The sequence below is a fragment of the Panthera pardus genome, unplaced genomic scaffold (genome assembly GCF_024362965.1).
Source record: "Panthera pardus isolate Hobbes unplaced genomic scaffold, ASM2436296v1 HiC_scaffold_10, whole genome shotgun sequence".
NCBI lineage: Eukaryota > Metazoa > Chordata > Mammalia > Carnivora > Felidae > Panthera > Panthera pardus.
This window is the reverse complement of record NW_026526655.1, coordinates 4,612,933-4,632,136: the sequence shown is the minus strand read 5'-3', so window position 1 is coordinate 4,632,136 and position 19,204 is coordinate 4,612,933. Positions and strand designations below refer to the sequence as shown.

Here is a 19,204-nt window from a genome sequence, read left to right as displayed (position 1 = left end):
TCTGTTCTCTGAAGTCTGGGACAATAACCAACGAGAAGCTTCAGAAGGAGCAGAAATTGATCATGATGGCTCAGAGAATGAGGGTGATTGACATCATGTGACCAATTTGATACATTCACTGAGTTCAGGCACTTTCCCCTCCCGTCCTTGGGCATCATGTCCCCTCCTTTTATTCATTTATTTCTTTGAGAAGAGGAGTATTTTAGAATCTGGTCGTTATCGTGCTGATAGACCTAGCTAATCTTTTGGTTATTATCATTTCCCCTTGTTAAGTTTCTCTCAGACCCGCTTAAATTGCAACAAACACATAACAGCAACACCAGACACCCAAGAAAACCCCAAGAAACTTAAGAAATGAGAGACTTAAAAAAATTCCTCTCTGCCCCTCCCCCACTCATGCTCTGTCTCTCTCAAAAAGAAAATAAACATCAAAAAAAAAAAAAAAAAAAAAAAAAAAGAGAGAGACTTAAACATTCAACTTCATTCTAACCCCAAAAGCATTCAAATTCAGTTCATTCAGTACTGTTGAATGTTATTTGGAAATTTATGCTTTAAAATGTAATAAACTGAATAGTTTATTGTATTTTGCAACACAAATTTTACATTGCATGTTTTAAATTTATAATGTAACCAAGTTATTTCCTATCTGTAAACAGAACTCAAATATGAATTATATATTTTAATAAATTAATGAGGGAATGACAGGAAACATTTTTATTTAAGGCTTCACAATTTCAAAAGGATTAACAGCCTGAAAAGTGACGCCGGTATGCAGAGCGCTCAGGGACCCGCACCGCCCCCTATAGGCCACGGAAGTAACGGCATCTGCTTTAGAGCCTGTTTGGGCTGCGAGGTTCCTGGGGAGCAGACTCAGCAGATCCCAGCTCCCCTTCTCGGGGATAAGACGTCTATTTTTTTCATGCCTGCAATTGCATAAGAAACAGATTCCCAATTTCTTTTCATTATAAACGTCTAGGACACAAGAGAAGCCGTTGTCATAAACGAGGGTGGGGGGAACCAGACCTCCATGATTGCACAGAGTGAAATACGATCCGATTTTGGATGTGGTAATAGAAACCCCACCTCGGCTCTCTTTAAATCCCGTGTTTTCCTGACTCTGACTCATCCCGAGCAGCCCCATCCTGGAAGTGGATGGATAAGAAACCCTCTGACATCTGGGTTTGACCATCGTGGGCGCCGGCCTCTCCTGTTCCATCTGCGTAATGGGCGGGAACTCCGGGATCTCTTCCACCAGCCTCCTGATTGCGTTTCTAAAATGGGGGTAATTAATACAGCGCTTAAGTCACGGTGGTCGCAGGAACCGCTTCAGCTCACGTAGCACTCCTTGGCAGGGGGCCTGGCCCAGAGCGGTTGCTCGGTAGGGTAACTGATTCAGCGCCGACCGCCAGCCCTGGGCGTTGCAGAGTGCCGGATGGATACCGGGGCAGCCGGGGACGCAAGCCTGTGCGCTCGGAGGGAGAATACCAATTTGCGGGCGGCCTCAGATCACAAGACTCTTGAGCATTTAAAAACAAACCGCAGGCCTCGAGTGGAACTGGATGCACTGTAGTGTGTAACGCACGCGACGCCTGGGGGTGGGGGTGGGGTGGCTTCCCAAAGCGCCGCCCCAGGGTCGGCTCACCCTCGCGCCCGCGGCACGACTGGAGACCGAGGCTCGGGGCGGTCCCTGGCCCTGGGAGCCACCTCTGCAGTGGGCTCTCCTCGCCAGGCTGCGCAGGGGAAGGGCGCAAAGCACTGTCTTCCCAGGGAAACGACTTCTGAGTCATTTCAGATTATTTTATTTTCCATGAAAGCTCGGTAGACTCTGTCAACGTGCTAACCGAACTCTCTGGGGGAGGGGACGGGCAGCCCGTGCACTTTGGCCTCCAGTTTTCCCCCAGACGCCCTGTCCCTAGGGCTCCCGTCGCGATCCCGCCGTCGGAGGTTTGAACGCGGCTGGGGGCACCGGGACGGACGAAGCTGGGGCGCCGGACGCGGGGGCGCGGCCAGGACCGAGGGCTGGCCGCCCCTTTCGTCTCCTGGGCTCGGCGGTGGCGGCGGGACCCTGGCTCGAGGGCGCCCCCTGCGGGCCGCGGCCGGGATCGGTCCTTCCGAGCCGGGGAGCGGGGCTGCGGGGACTCCCGCCCCAGGGGGCGCCCCACCAAGGTCCCCGCAGCCGCCGAGCCCCAGCACTCCCTCACTTCCGGTCTCTGAGCAGCAGGGGCCTCGCGTTTTGGTTTCGGGTGTGTGTGTGTGTGTGTGTGTGTGTGTGTGAGGGGCGCTTTTACCGCCCCCCCCAGCTTTTTTTTTTTTTTTTTTTGGAAAGGAGCAAACATCTCCAGTTTTAATGTGGCCCAATTATCTCGCTTAAACGACTTAAAATGTTTCTCTTTAACTCATTTCAATCTAGTAAATATGCTTCAGCAAGTAGCTAATTTCTCAGGGATGGCTTCGCCTCGCCATTTGCATATAAAGCGCGTCGGGGGCCGGCCCCCTCTTGGGGTGCCCAGGTCGCAGGCAGCTGGGCCTCGTCCTCCGGGGGGGACGCCTGGGTTTGGCCCGGGAAGGCGGCCCCGCGATTGGGCCCGAGGACCAGAGCAGCAGCGGGGACGGAGCCCCCCGGCACACACCCCCCCCCCAACCCCCGCCCCGGGGAGGGGGCAGACCGTCCCCTGAGCCCCGGACCCCGCCCGCTCTCATCCGAGGGAGGGGCCGCCCCCCGGGACGCCACGCGGGCGCGAGGGTCGGGGGCGCGTCTCTCCCCAAGTGCGTTTATTCAATCGCGCCTGGAGATGGATGGACGTGGGTCCAGGAGAGGAAACGGCAGCGCTCAGTTGAGCAATCTTCTGGCTTTAAATTCCGAATAAAAGTCTCAAATATTCCCGGGTCAGGGGGGCACCGTCTCATTAAAACCACTCTCGTCCTGAAACTGCAATGCAGACATTAAAGTGCAGTATTTTTCAATTAGAGCTGACGAATTCAATCAAAATTCCATAGATTAGGATGAAATGAGGCATGGGTCATTTACAGGGGAATTTAATTGCCGAGCCATTAGACAAATAGTATATTTGCCGTTCCCGCGTTATCCATCATTTTCGACATCAATACCGGGGCCGTCATCTCCCCGTCCCGCAGCCGCCCGGCGTCGGCTGTAAACACTCCCTTCCCTGTATCTCCTGATTATATCTGATTTCATTTAGGGCCATGGGGGATTATAAATGTTCACGCAATCAAGTTCATTAGGACTTCAAATCGCATTTCTGATTGGGATCGCTCCGCCGCTGTCCTCGGTGCGCCTTTCAAACCCCAGGACGAGGCTTTCAAAAACATCTTTTTGAATTTAAAGCTGCACATCCCTTTTGTCTTCCGACGGCCCCTCCCGCCCCCCCTCCCCCCGGGGCGGCCCCGCGCCCCCTCTGTCCTCCCTCGCGGGGGAGCAGTCCCGAACCCCACTGCCCCAGAACGGGGCTGGGGGAGGGTGGCTGGACCCCCGCGCCCCCACCCCCACCCCCGCCCCGCCCTCGAGAGCCCCCAAGGCTGGGCGGCGACCCCCAGCGCGGCCCGCGGGGCGCTCGGGATCGAGGGCAGGAGCGGGGCGCCCCAGGGGTCGGGGGGGACGGGCCCCAAGCGCTAGGGGGTCGCGGGTGGGCACCAGCCGAGGGGAGAGAGTGCAGCGCAGGGCATCGTTGGCTCTTGAGGCTGCAGGCCTCTGGGGAGCGGTTGGGCCCGACCCTGGGGACTGACACCCGGGACCCCTCTAGGGACGAGGGCGGGGGCGGTACCCAGCCATTCTCGCTTCCTATCAGCAAACTCAAGAAACAAAGGAGCGGGACTCTTCTGGGGACAGCTCTCCGTACGACAAAGGCTCCACACATCCCTTCCAGGACAGTTGAAAAATAATAGCTTAATATTAACTGCTTCTCATAAAAATATACTCTCACAGTGACACAGTTACCAGAAGAAACCCTCATTTTACCCCCGTACTTTGTGCTCATCGCTGTTAGCTGCCTCAGTAATTTAATTGGAATGAAACGTGAGAAATGTGTCATTTTTGAAGAATTTACACATCACTTCCTAGAAATCTCATTGTGTTAACTAGGAGCCTACTGCGTTCTGTTTAGAACCCATAATCACATTTTTATGTGTCTGTATTACGAGTTAATGTGACCTCCTGTCTTTAGCAGATTAAAAAAAATATTCCTTTTCCATAACATCTGCATCGAACTCTGGTTTGCACACAGTACAGGGAGACCCTGTCTGCCCAACGTTCTGCAAACTTACCAACTTTCTTTAGCGCAGGACAGAGAAATGTGAATGGAAAAAGTACCCACTAAATGAATAATTACACACCAAATTAAAACCCTGCATTAAACATAGTCGACAGCAAATACCGCATTCTCAATCATGTTTATTGCTTACAAATTGCATTACAGAGAAATCTACTCTTTTTATTGGCGTGATTAAGCAGAGTGTTAGGACGGCAGAAATACCATTCTGTTAGATTAGATGGAGGCTGGGAACTGGGCTAGTTACATTGCCTCGGTGAATGTACAATTTTGTTAAAGAACACGTTTAACACACAAATGAGGATCGGGCTGTCATTATGGCATCATAAAAGAGTCATCTTAAAATTATATTTATTTATAAACACATTGCCTATAAAACGTGCATATTTAATACAAACGGGAGTAGGCCATTCCATAATCAATATTTTAATTACTGAATTTTTTACTATAGCGGCACAATCCTATATGATATGTCACAATCCCATAGGTTTCCTATATTCTCCTCCCCTTTATCGTGAGAGCTAAAGCCTTGTTTTCTTCTAGTTCTGGGGAGAACAGGTCGGTGGATGAGGGTAACACCGTTTGCTTATGGCGCCACCTGCAGGACTCTATGAAAATGAGTTTCAATGCCGCAATCCTCTGCTGGGCTCCAGAAATTTAACCTCAGGCTTATTTTGGCACTTTCATGAAAGTAATTCTTGTCTTCAAATAGGACGATGTTGACGTTTGGAGACAAAGTCTTGGGGTTTGAAGAGTATACCTGAGTCCACAAACAAGACGCAGTATTGATCACAGGTGAAACTTTGGGGGTTTCTGAATATCCCAAGTGCGCACGGCAATTTTGAGGAAGGAATAATTTATTCTTGAAATAATGGAATTAAAGGTTGCGATATTCCTGCTTTATCACTTGGTCCTTGGGCAGCCCTTAAGAGATGAAAAGCACTTGGCAAGCTAGTAATATCTGCAATTGTAGTGATTAAGCTTCCTCTCAGTTGCCCCGCATCAGGACCGGTCACTGGAGCAGACCAGCTCATTCTCCAAGCCTGTATTTTATACCGTTTTTGTAGAGGGTTAAGTGTTCTTTGCAAAAGTTCAACAGCCTGCCCCATCAGCGTGTGTCTAAAGGGTTATTTCAGAGATTGGAAATGTGACAATTATATATATAGTTCCTGGGATTAGCAAACGCTTCCTAAAGAGTCAGTGGTTTTGATTTTCTTCAAAACCCGCTGAATTGATGATTATCATGTATCTTTTTAAAATTAAAAAGACGCAAATACACTACAGAGAGGCCCAACGCCGTGTTCAGAATTTTAAACCTAATAGGCACAGGCTGCCACGTCCGGGGACTGCCTGCCTGTGCCCTGGGGATTGCGTCTGGGCATCCCGCTGTGCCGGGGGCGTTTTGCCCTGTGCAGGGCACAGCCAGGACGCAGGGAGGCGGACCTCCTCAGGACCACTCACTTCTGCATTTAAATCCTCAGTGGTCAGATGGCAAAGTAGTATCGTCAGAGATACTCCGTGAAAGCGGAAGGAAACGATTCTTGTTATCTTTTTTTAGTGGAAGCGGCATTTACTCTTTTGTTACCTTCGGCTTCTGGAACCATGTGAATCTGTCATTAAAAATGAAATACGAAGTTAAAAAAAAACAATTTAGGTCTTAGGGAATCGAGTTTATGTAATATACTCAGAGAAAAGTAATGATGTCCGATATGAACCGCCTAAGAATGGAAAACATTTTTAGATCCTTTAATAAAAAAATGCCAGGGTACATTTTGTTCACTGGAAGGGAAGTCAGCCAGGATAATTCTCGCTTTGAAGTAGAATGTCTCGGGGTGCCGGGCTGGCTCAGTCGGTGGAACCTGTGACTTTTCTTGATCTCACGGTTGTGAGTTCGAGCCCCACGTTGGATGTAGAGATTACTTAAAAATAAAAACTTTAAAAAAAGGAAGGGAAATGTCTTTTTTTGATATTTATTTCACCTAGCTCCCCCTCCCCCCTCTTTCTCTTATCTATGTGGAATTATGCAAGTCTCCTTGATTTGAGAACTTCTGAATACATGTAGCGTAGAACATGGCTGGACACAGTCGTCAAAACAACGGGACGCGCAGGTGGTACTGGCTGGTGCAGTGGGCTGCGGGAGCTTGTCCCGGAAGCCTCACGACTGTGCACGGGACACAGTGAGGATGGTGATGGATGGAGAGGTGCCTGAACTTCCACCTGCCCCCGGGAATAAACAGGAGTCCCCCATTCGATGGGGCTCCGAAGCCAGATTGAAAGCGCTTCCTCTCCGCAGCCCACCCCGCCATGTGCTCAGGTCTCTCCAGGAGCCTTGCTGACAAATGGGCCTTCTTTGCTTGGCTGTGAGCTGCCCAAGGAGGAGGAGCCCGTGAGCCTGTCTGCTTGGTGACGGGCCCTCAACCCCAAGCGCTGGGCTCGGCGGCCAGCAGGCTCGGTCAGAGTTGGTTAAAGCAAAGAGCAAACGGCTAAATGGACGCGTGAATGACTAAACCCGAGGAACTTTAGGGATTAGCTATTCTTGGGCACGCCTAAGTTTTATTTTGTTTATGTATTTTTTAACAAGCTTATTTATTTTTGAGAGAGAGAAAGACAGCGTGTGCAAGGGAGGGTGAGAGAGAGAGGGAGGGAGAATCGCAAGCAGGCTCCGAACTGTCAGCGTAGAGCCCGATGTAGGGCTCGATCTCACAGTTCATGAGATCATGACATGAGCCGAAATCAAGAGTCAGACCCTCAACCGACTGAGCCCCCCCCCCCCCCCCCGCCCCGGTGCCCCGGCAACCTATCAGTTGATCATCCTCTATCAGAGTTTTGGAAGTACAAAGCCAGTATGTTTTAAGGGAGTTCTACTTTGTTCCAGGACTCTAAAACATTTAAATTGTAATGCATTTCAGAAATACGGCCGAACTGTTTTCTCAGGTGGCCGGGATGGAGGGGGGGTGGCTCAGGATTACATCCTATAAGGACAGTATGTTTGCTCAGATTGTCATTTGCAAAATCCAGTGAGGACAGGGCTCCTCAGTGGCTGCACTTCTTACCCTGTATTCTTGCCCTTCTTATTCTTATAAATGGCTTGGCTTTTCCACTTCTTATCCCTCGGTCAGGCTGTTTTCATCTAATAATGATGCAGTCATAGTAACAGAAGGGACCATTTACTGAGCTCCTTCCCTGGGCGGGCTCTGGACCTGGGGTTTTGTGGTCTCTGCACTCAGTGGGGCCGCCCCCGCCCCCGGGAGCAGGGCTGTTATCCACGCTCTTGAGGAACCCTCACGTTCACAGACGTACACGATCCAGGCCGTAGCCCAGACCTCCAGAGTCAGAATCTGCAATTCAACAAGATCCTTTTCCAGTTGGAGAAACCTACCTTGTGATAGTTCTCTGGCCAAATCCTGACCCGACAGGAGGTGCGTGGACACTTTCACTGTCCAGTTGAGACAATCACATTTGACTTCGGTTAAGTAGCTATTCTTGCTTGGGGGCGCAACCCTTTCCCTGGGGTGTCACTGTGGGCTCCTGCCTGTCCCGCAGCGTGCTGTCTGCCTTTCCAGGACAAAGCGGTCTCCCGAGAGTCCCGTGGTGACCACATCTGCGCACCTGCTCCGTGGAGCCTCACGGCTTCTCCAGGGAAATTCAGAAGCCCTGGTCTGGAAGCCAAGACCCTCCCAATGTGCCCCCATGCCGTCCACTCCTTCCTTCGTCCAGCTGCCAAAGCACAAGGACCCTCCCCTCCAGGAGGCCGGGTCTCTGTTCCTCCACCACACCCTGCACATTCCTGCACCCTGCCTTCGAAACAGTGGTGACCGCCGAATGTTTACGGAGGAGGGGCTTGGGGACGGCCGTCCTCTTGGGGTGGGGGTGTGAGGGTGGGTCAGCTGAAGGTGCTGGGGGACGCCGTCCTATCACCCCCTTGGCCCACTGTGTTGAAATCGAGGCTCAGCCCGGCTACCTGCTTCAGGATGTCTGCCCTCACGGTGGGGGGGGGGGGGCCCGGCTGGTGCCCTTCGCAGCTCCACAGTAGGCCTCATCATGGCGCACACAGCGGCCCATCTATGCTGCAGGTGCTGCCTAGGCCGTGCGCTCCCTTCCAGATCGGCAGTCGTGGGAGCCATGCCCCGCCCCCCAGGCCCGTCTCAGCACACCCGTGCGCTGGCTCAAACTGGAAAAGATGGAGCCACTGCTTATCCCCAGAGGATGGTGGCGAAGAGTTCTTGTTTCGCAATCTGGTGTATCGACAAAAACTTTGAGGGCTTGTTAAGGCAAACAGATTAGAGGACAACTACCATCGAAAAGATCGTTTATTACTCACCATTCCCAAGAGAAGGGACACGGCATGCCATGGGGCGGGCACGTGGGGAAGCACCAGGGTTGGTCAGGAGGTTGGGGGAAGGGATGTGGACAAAAGCCTCTCTTGTGGTTTCCATGGAAGGAACAGGGCCAGGCGGGACAGACGGGCTTAGGATCGGCTAGTGGGAATCATTTCAGCAGGCTCTGGGGTATAAGGGCTGTCCCTACCTGTCTGGCACCTGGCCCTGGGACTGTTAGGACAGGTGGACCGTAGCCCAGAGTGTGACAGCCCAGTAAAGGAGGTGGGTGGGGGTGAGAGCTCTGGATTGGTGGGGTTGCATGTGAAAAGCGTGCTTGGGGGTGAATGGTTTGCTGTCCTCAGGAATCGACCAGCCCTGGAAGGGGCAGTCCCTCCAGGGTCAGCCAGGTCCCAGATATCAAAAGCACCAGAATACAGAAAATAAGGAATGGCCTATGCAGTCCTGACACCTTGAGCAGCTCTCTGTGTATGTGATGCCCAGGCTGGGTTGATGGCGACCCCTACCAACCCGTGTCTATTCCTGGCATCCGGCTTCCTGCAGGTTACCACAGCTGAATCATTTGGGGTTTGGTGAGAGTGTCAGAAGACTCACATGGGACCAGAACGCTGGGCTCGCCGCCCCTCCAATGTCCCTTAGGGACTTCGGGACTGTGATGTGCTGGGAAGCACCATGGGGCTCCAGAAAGGCGCTCTTGTTACGGAAACAGGTGTTCTCTCTCAGTACGTACCCCTCTCACGTGTTGGGCACAGAGCCTTTCCAGGCGGCCAGGCTCCAGGAGAGGCGGGACAGTGCCTGTGAGGCGGATGGTCTGATGGCTGAGGGGGCAGCATGGAGGCTGTTAACCCACCGCAGGCAGGACACAAGCCTTGGGAAAACAAGTGTATCTTTTCGTTCAACTTCTGTTGAAAAGTCCTCTCTGATGCCAGTACTGTGGCACTCACCACCTTGACCCTCACGAGCAACCCTGAGAGGCAGAAAGGCCTTTTATTGCCAGTTCTGTTCCAAAGTGACCGGGAATCTGTGAGGTCCGGGCGTCCGCCAGGGGACGTGGCAGGTGCCGTCCGGGTCTGCCCCTCCTCCCCCCTCAGCGCACCGCCTCTACGGAAGGCAGCAGTGAGAATCAGAGCCTCAGTCCCAGCGCTCTGGTTTTCAGTACAAAACACCTTCCGGCTCCAAAAGGAGGTAATTTTGCAGGGACTTTGGAAGGGGCAGCAGGGGCGCGAGGTGGAAACACTTCTTGCCAAGTAACTTCCGAATGGCACAACGGCTCAGGTGCTGCAGACAGCGGGGGGCGTGGGCCAAAGCAAACAAAGACCGGTAGAAGGCCTGGTGCATCTGGAAAGAAGGCAGGCGGGAGATCAACCCTGACAGCCGGCAGCGCCCTCCACCAAGGGGGCGCGGGGATTTTCCCGAGGTGCCGTTCTAGGGGGTCTGAAGGAAGTCCGTTTTGGGTGACACCCCAGGTAACACAGGTATTCTCCTCAAATCCTGCTCTGCTCCCCCCACTGCACGGTGCACTCGCTGTTGGGCGATGTGCACAGAACTCAAGTCAATGAGACGTGAGGGGAGAGCTTCTGGAGGCTTCTGGGGGCTGGCGGGGGGGAACGTCCTCACAGTTTCTTAATCGACAGTGACTGTAGACTTTGTTGGGTACCTAGATACACCTCCACTTTGCCTTCTCTGTCCTTTTTTGATGCTTTGCGCTTCCCTGGGTATAGTGTGAGGAAACACACACACACACACACACACACACACACACACACACGCACGCGCGGGTGAGCAGAAACCCAGCGATGCTGTGCTGAGGGGGAAGGAAGGGCGCTCCCTTACCTGAAATACTTCCTCCGGAATCACCTCCCGCCAGGACTCAGACACGAGGAGCTGAGGGTAGGAGTTGAAAAGCGTCTCGATCACTGTGGGGGCTGGCGCGCAGGTCTTCAGCACCTGGTCGGAAGTGGGGGGGACAGAACTTACGTCGACTGGGCTCTGGGTCCAAGTGGGGAAAGGGCCAGCAGACGTGGGGGGGTGTCTGGGTCCCACTTCGGCCACTCCCTGGCTGTGTGACCCCACTCTACCTCAGCCATACCGGGGATAACAGCCCTGGAGGGATCAGGACAGCAGGGCCACGGAAGTTAGTTCCCAGACAAGCGCAAGGCGAGTGGCCCATCTTAGCCCCGTGATGGCAGCACATCCCCGAGTCTGGGTCAAGTGCTTACGCATTCACTTTCCCAGGAACAGGGTGCCGATGGCTCCGTGGGCTCTCCTGGCCTCCGGATTGCTACTCAGAGAAGAGGAAGGAGGTTCTGTTGGTTGACAGTCTGGTTCAAGGATGGTGTTTACAAATTCTTATCTCAATTTTCTAATGTGTCAGGACATTGAGGGAGAAGGATCGCTTTGCCGTTGAATTTCCTCCCGACTTGGCCTTTCCATTTTATTTCCAGTCTCTGCTGGCAAAGGAGTCCTGTTTTCTTATTTGCAAATTTTACGACTGAAATGAGAACACTATTTGCTTTTTAAAAATCAGCTTTTTCTTGCGATCGTGACATGTGAATGAACACAAAAATGATAGTCCCTATGCACCCCCCCCCCATCAACACATGGCCAACCCTGCCCCATCCACACCCACGTTACCTCCGATTATTTTAAAGCAAATGCAATGTATCCTATCATTTCATCTGTAAATGTTTCAGTGTGACTCTTACAGGATGCTTTAGAAGAAACCACATCATTACACGACCTGAGAAATTAACGAGTTTCTTAGCATCATCTAATATATGGCCAGTGTTTAAATTCACAAATTTCTCTTCAATTCTCTTCAATGCCATTATATAGTAAAAAAAAAAAAAATTGTTTGTCTGAATAAGAACTGAAATAAGGCTAACAGGGTTGAGATTGGTTGATAAGATGTATTATCAGATCTCTTATTTGTGTATCATGTTATAGATTATTGAAGAAACTGGGTTCTTTGTTCAGCAGAGTCTCTCAGTGTTGGGATTTTGCTCACAGTATTCCTGTAGGGTTTGGGGACACGATGTTCCTCCTCTGCTTTTTGTAAATTAATGGTTGGGTTTGGAAAATTCATCAAATTCAGATTTGATTTGGGGGAAGGGCAGGGCAACATCATAGCTTTCTGTTTTTGAGGCTTAAGATTTACCAAGGGTTGTAAAACTATTCTTAGTATTTCTTTATTGAGAAAACTGAGGTTAAGCAATTTTCTTAAGATCAGGCACCAAACATCTACAGCAGGCAATTAACAAACAGGGCCAAAGGCTGAGCTCCCTGGGGCTCTCTGAACTGAGTCAAATAGAAGAAAGTACTTAAATCCCCCAGTATGGTTGCTCCATTCACAACTTACTGAGCTTGGCTCAGATATGAACCCTTTTTAAAATGTTAAGACAAAACAAGAAATTAGTGTATCTTTGTTCAGAGATAAGCACTATTAACATTTTAAGTATACTAATGTTTAATGCATTTGGACAAAAAATTAATATATACAATAAGAGTGGGCTAATACTTTGCATATTATTTTGAAACTTGATTTTTGTCCACTCAAAACAGTTGTGCACAATTCAGAAATCATAAATGAGCACTTCAACATTACTTCAGTGACCATATAATATTTTATTTGATGAATATATGAGCATATTATAATGTATTCAATGAAACGACTACTGTAAACTGATGTTACAAACATCTCACATTTACTTTTCTTGTCTTATTACATTGGTGAGAGCTTTAAAGTTCAATGTTAAATAACAATATTGATAGCAGGCATCATTATCTTATTCCTGATTTTAATAGGATTATCTGTAATGTTTCACTAAACCATATAACCTTGGATATTAGTTTCAGATAGACTCTCTGTTCTAAATTCAGGAAGTGTCTTTCTGTTCCTAAGTTACTGTAAATTTTAGGATTTCATTTTATTTTTTGCCTTTTTCTAAGCAAGTTGATACAAGATTTTTCAATACCGACCCATTTTTGTCTTCACAGAACAGACTCTATTTGACTAATCTGAAGAAAATGCCAGATTCAATTTGCTAAGATTTCTATATCTCTTCTAAGAACTAAATGTGGTTTGTTGTTTCAGTTTTGTAAGCTATTTGTGTCAGGTTTTGATATCACTTTATGTCGACTTAGCTTAGAAAATCTCCTGTTAGCACATTCCAAGATTTTAAAAGTGCAAACTTCCTGGAAGTGAGAAGGCACGGATCTTGCATTTAACATTGTCTATGCCTGGTCTTATGCTGCAGGTAATATTTTTCACTTTCTTCCTCGGTTATTGGTATTTTTTTATATTTTCACTTTCTTCCTCGGTTATTGGTATATTTTGATTTCTTCTTTTTTTTTAAAGATTTTATTTATTTTTTATTAAAAAATTTTTAATGTTTATTTATTATTTTGAGAGATAGACAGAGTGTGCGTGGGGTGGGGCAGAGACAGAGGGAGACACAGAATCTGAAGCAGGCTCCAGGCTCTGAGCTGTTACCGCAGAGCCCGACGCGGGGCTCCAACTCACAAAATGCTAGATCATGACCTGAGCCAAAGTCAGACGCTCAACTGACTGAGCCACCCAGGCGCCCCAGATTTTATTTTTAAGTAAACTCCACGCCCAACATGGGGCTCAGACTCACAACCCCAAGGTCAAGAGTTGCACGCTCTACTGCCTGGGCCAGCCAGGCGGCCCTTGATTTCTTCTTGAATCCATTTTGTTAATCTATATTTTCCTGGAAAACAATCTCATCTTATTTTATTTATTAAAAAAATTTTTTTAATTCCAGTATGGTTAACATACAGTGTTATATTAGTTGCAGCTGCACAGTATAGTGATTTAACAATTCTAAACATGACTCAGTGCTCATCATGGTAAGCGTACTCTTAATTCCCTTCAGTTACTTCACCCATTCCCCACCCCGCTCTGGTAACCATCAGTTTGTTCTTCTTCTTCTTCTTTTTAATGTTTATTTTTGAGAGAGAGAGAGAAAGATAGAGCATGAGCAGGGGAGGGGCAGAGAGAGAGGGAGACACAGAATCCGAAGGAGGCTCCAGGCTCCGAGCTGTCAGCACAGAGCCTGACGGGGGGCTCGAACTCACGGACCATGAGATCATGACCTGAGCCGAAGTCGGACGCTTACCTGACTGAGCCACCCAGACGTGCCACCAGTTTGTTCTTTATAGTTAAGAGTCTGTTTTTCTGTTTGTCTCTTTTTGTCCTGTTTGTTTTATTTCTTAAATCCCATGTATGAGTGAGATCAGATGGTATCTGTCTTTCTCTGAGTCATTTCACTTAGCATTGTGCCCTCTAGATCCATCCATGTTGTTGCAAATGGCAACAATCTTCATCGTAAAGAAACTGAGCTTTGCAGGTGTATCTGTCAGAGTTCCAATAGGACAGAAACAGCACATTGATGTAGGATCGTCCCGGGAGGGTTTACCAATACAGGAACTATTAAGCCCGGTGTGAGTACAGGGGAAGTCAAAGCACTAATGTGGAGATGGGAGCTGGGAGCAGGGCCACTTCTGCCTCTGGGACTGAAGGGTGGAGAGTCACGTGGGCTATCAGGAGTAGTGATCTTGGGTTGGGGACATGCAGCCAGCCTGAGGCACAGAGGGGGCCAAGCAGAGACCTCCTCTGACCTCGCCCTCCTTCTCCCACTGTCTGCTAGGAGACTGCACTGGTGAAGCCCAGGAAGGCAGAGGGCCCAGGGCCTTCTTGATGTATCTACGCAGGTGGAGAGAAATTCTGGATGGGAGATATCCCCACTCTCTCTAGGAACAAGCACCCCTTTTCATTTGAAATTCTGTAATTGGGGGCACCTGGGTGGCTCAGTTGGTTGAGCGTCCGACTTTAGCTCAGGTCATGATCTCGCGGTTCGTGGATTCAAGCCCCACGTCGGGCTCTGTGCCGACCGCTCGGAGCCCGGAGCCTGCTTCGGATTCTGTGTCTCCCTCTCTCTCTGCCCCTCCCCTGCTCGCACTCTGACTCTGTCTCTCAAAATTAAACATTAAAAAAAAAAAAAGAAATTCTGTAGTTGTATTTCCAATGTTTTTCCTTGTTTAGTCTTACTGGAATTTCACTAATTTGTTTTTTCAAGGAATCACCTATTGGATTTTATTGACCAGTTCTTTTCAAATATTCGAATCCATTAAATTTTGCACTTATTGTTATTAATGCCTTTGTTCCTCTTTCTGACCCCTTGGATTGACTGCTCAGTTAATTTAGTAACATTCTCTTCCACTTGAGTCATAATAAAAGCAACTTTTAAAGTGGTGTGGGTACGGTCACAGCCCTAAGTTTTGAGGCACAGGGTTCTAACTCTCTCTCTTAAATATCCTGCAATTCTGTAAGTATTGATGCAATAGTTTTTTGAGAGTGTGCTATGCAATTTTCAAAAGGTTATTTTTGAAAATTAGCTGTTTGCTGTTAATTTCTGATGTATTGTATTACAGCCTTTTTTTAAAGTTTACTTATTATTTTGAGAGAGACACAGAGAGAGAAAATGCAACTGGAAGAGGGGCAGAGAGAGAGAGGGAGAGAGGGAATCCCAAGCAGACTCTGCACTGTCAGCACAGAGGGGGAGGTGGGGCTCAGATTCACGAACCGTGAGATCCTGACCTCAGCCGGAGTTGGACAGTTAGCCGCCTGAGCCCCCCAGGCGCCCCTCTATTACAGCTTTAAATGATATCTGCCTTGGAGTACCAGAAGTTGTATTCTGTTGGCAGGGTGCAAAGTTCAACATGCACTTGTCACATGTATGATTGGAAGCTTCTACTCCCCCCTCCCCGCCACTTGATCTATGAGAGACTGAGATGTGAACTTAAAATCACCTAGAATTACTATTTTTCAGTTAGTTTCTCCACTGTAACATCACCTTTCTTTGGCACATAGGCTTCTGATGGTGTGGACCGTATTCTTTATCTCACCGTCAGGGCATCTCGTCCCTTCAGTTAGTGGGAATTCTTCTATGTTGCGTGTTAGTATCAATGCATCGTTTTATTTTTCGTTTGTTTTTGCTAGAATTAGCAAAACAATTGTTTTTGTTTCTGTTAACCCTCTCGTTCCAGTTTTAACGTGTTTTGAGTCTCTGTGTTGGTAACAGGGCAGTTTAAGAAATGTACATTTATTGTTATCAATAATCTATTTGGGCTTACTCTGTCTTATTTTATTCTTTATGATTTTTCAAAGGTTTATTTATATATTATTATTATTATTTATTTATGTATTTAGTAATCTCTACACCCAATATGGAGCTCTAAACTAATGACCCTGAGATCGAGAGTCTCCCGCTTCTTTGATGGAGACAGCCAGGTACCCCTATTCTTTTATGATTTTTTATGCCCGCTCCTTTGTTGTCTGATTTCTGTTATACAAGTTTGTGTTTTCCTTGTGTTTATTCTTATATTTTGGAAGTACGTATCCTATTTAAAATTCTCCTAGTGGTTACCTTCAAGATAAAAAATAATGGCCCATATTTTCTAAACATTAGAATGGCATTTTTTGCGTTCTAGATGTGCCATTATCCCTGGCACATCTCTAGATGTGCCACTGTCTTCTCCTAACCAATTCTTCTCCTTCCTTAATAACATCTGGAGTTTTGGTTCCAGATCATGATTATTACAAGGTCATATTTTATGTTGCGTACTTCCTTCAGAGATAACTTTTGGTATTAGCGTTTAGTTTTACAACCTGCCTTACAATTACTCGAGTTGTCTCTATTTTCCCTGAGTTGTATGCCCACCACCTGTCCATTAAGCCTTTCACCCCAGATATTTACCGAGCTCCTCCGAGAAGCTAGGGACCGTGTTATGCCTGCATGCTACAATGGCAAACTCTGCCTTCCCAGAATTTTACAGCCCCCAACTAGATGGTCCCAAATAAAAGTAAAATCAATAATAGACAACAGGTGCCATAGCAACTGTGGTGGGGGGATCACGAGGTGCTAGAAGTGGGACCTAAGTCAGACTTGGATTCGCAATGGGGGCTGAGTTGGTCAGGGGAAGACCAGCTCTGTGGAGTAGGTGACACTGGAGTTAAGACCTAGTTAAGGAGTAGGAGTTACAGAAGGTAGGGTGGGTTCAGAGGGTAAGCGTGTGCCGGGTGGAGAAAACAGTGGCCAAACCTGGGAGGTGAGGAGATGCTGAAAATGTTGGCCGGGGCGCAGAGCGTGACGTGGGGCATGTGAGCCAGAGACTGGGGAGGGAGGCAGGGCGCCGTCGGGCCGAATGCCGACCTCCAGGATGAAGCTGGGCGACCTGGAGGGCACGGGGGAGCCCTGGGGGAGTGACAGGATCAGATTTTGATTTCAGAAATAGCACCATGGCTACAACGTTGTGAACAGTTTCCGGGGGCCATATTGGAGGCAGGGGGCCCAGTTCAGGGGACGTGTCCAAGGGCCACGGGAGAGATGGTGGCGGCTGAAACTCAGCTGGTGGCCGTCAGGATGGAAAGAGGAGGAAGATGCCGAGACACAGGGAGGAGGCAGAGGGAGGGAATCTGCAGACTTGAGTTTCCCAACCCCGAGATGCTTTTCGGTCTTATCCCTTCGTCCGCTGGAGTACTCCCATCCCATTGGTCTTCAGCCCCAGATACCGCAGACACCCTGCCCTTGCTATGAGCACCAGCGGGCTGCCACACCCAGTTGCGAAGTGCTCCCCTCTCCCTGTGCTGTGTGGGCCACATCTGATGCGGTTAGTCAGGTCCTCCTCTGTGACATTCTTCACTTGGCTCCCAGGAAGCCACGCTCTCATCCCACCTCCCTCACCGGCTGCTTCTCCCCAGCTGCCTTCTCCTCTCTCCCTCTTCTTGATGTGAGAACACCCCTGCATTCATAGGTCCTTCCTCTTCTTCTTCTTTTTTTTTTAAAATGTATTCTCACTTCCTGGTGATCCCATCTGGTCTCCTGGCTTTCAGTACCATCCATATATAAATAAGATGCAGTCCATATATGCAGTGGAATATTACTCAGCCATAAACAAGACTGGACTGTTGCCATTTGCAACAACATGGATGGAGCCAGAGAGTCTCCCTGAGCAAAATAAGTCAGTCCGAGAAAGACAGATACCGTATGATTTCACTCATGTGTAGAATTGGAAGACACAAAACAAATGAAGAAAGAAGAACAGAGACAAACAAACAAAAACCCGGAGTCTCAACTATAGCCCTCTCAAACTCTGGGCTTGGACAGCCTACTGCTTACTTGGTATCGAAAACAAGCCCCCAGTTCTCTTACTCTACCCACAACCTTCCATTTCAGCTGACGGCAAACCCATCTTTTCAGCGTCTCAGGCTGAATGCCTTGGAGTTGGCTTTGACTCCTCTCTCTCTCTCACATCGCTCATCCAATCTGTCAAGAAATCCTGGGGGCTCCGTCTTCAAAATATGTTCAGAATCAGAGAAGATCCTGGCAGCAGCCTCCTAAGTCGTCCCCCCACTTCTGCACCCCCTCCCCTGATGTATGTTCTCAGCACGGAGGCCAGAAGGGTCCCCACCAAATGTTAGTCGGGTCCTGCCACTCTGCTCAAACCCCTCTGATGGCCAAAGTCATGATAGTGTCCCGCAAGACCCCACACCATCCACGCCTACCCTCCCCTACCCCTGGTCCCATCTCCTGCTGTCGCCAGCTCTCTCTACGGTCAGCCACACTGGTCCCCTTGTTCCACACACAGGTCAGGTTTACTCCTGCCTCAGGCCACAGGCTGGCTGCTGGTCAGCTGGCCCCTTCCCCCCAGACACCTGCACACCTGCACAGCTGATGCACTCACCTCTCAAGTCTTGGCTCAAAGCCACCCACCCTGGATACTGCGCTTAAAACTGCAACTGCCCCCCCCCCCACTATAGTTTTTATCATTTTATTGGCCCATTGATGATGCTCATTGTTTAAAGCTTGTCTTCCTGTTCGAATGTAAGCTCTATGAAGGCAAGACTACTTTTTTGTTTTTTTTTTTCTGAACTACACCCAAAGCACTTAATATGTTGCTGACGCATGGCTGGTGCTCAGTAAATATTTGTTGGATAAATAAATATGTAGAACTGTGTCTTTTCTTTTCATCTCTCTCCTTTCCTTCCTTGTTTCCTAACTTCCTTTTCTAGCTTCCTTCCTTCCTTCCTTCTTTCTTCTTTCAAATGATTTTAAGTAATCTCTATACCCAAAGTGGAGCTCAAACTCACAACCCTGAGATCAACAGCATTCTCTAATGAGAATGAGCCAGCCAGGAATCCCAAGTATATATATGTTAAATGCATTAGGAAGGCAAGGTTGATAAGACACAAGTGTCTTACTTTTACCACCCAAATGAAAAGCATCTTGGCTGAGTCTAAAATTCTAGCAACCAAACTTTTCCTTTAAAAATCTGAAGATGAGAGGTGTCTGGCTGGCTCAGTCAGTGGGGCATGTGACTCTTGGTCTCAGGGTTGTGAGTTTGAGCGCCACCTTGGGTGTATAGATTAAAGAATCTGAGGATGATATTTAATTGTCTTCTGATAATATTGCAGCAGAGAAATTGGAGCCTAGACTGATTTTTATTCCTTTATGAATATTTTCTACTCAGATACTTTGCAAGATTTTCCCATGCTTTTCA

General features: G+C 48.6%; 1 protein-coding gene across 2 annotated transcripts in view; it reads right to left on the bottom strand.

The window, feature by feature from the left end:
• Positions 1–758: 758 nt before the first annotated feature.
• Positions 759–19,204, bottom strand: part of ASB18 (ankyrin repeat and SOCS box containing 18) — a 50,200-nt gene continuing 31,754 nt past the window's right edge. Inside the window, exons 4-5 of one of the 2 annotated variants that reach the window (XM_053903365.1) lie at positions 10,457–10,570; positions 759–1,271 (exon numbers count right to left, since the gene is read on the bottom strand). In XM_053903365.1, the coding sequence (XP_053759340.1) occupies positions 1,095–1,271; positions 10,457–10,570 (291 nt within the window). In that variant the 3' untranslated portion in view covers positions 759–1,094. Of the gene's footprint in view, positions 1,272–8,578; positions 9,962–10,456; positions 10,571–19,204 lie in introns of those variants that run through there. The other variant, XM_019445475.2, reaches the window with a different exon arrangement.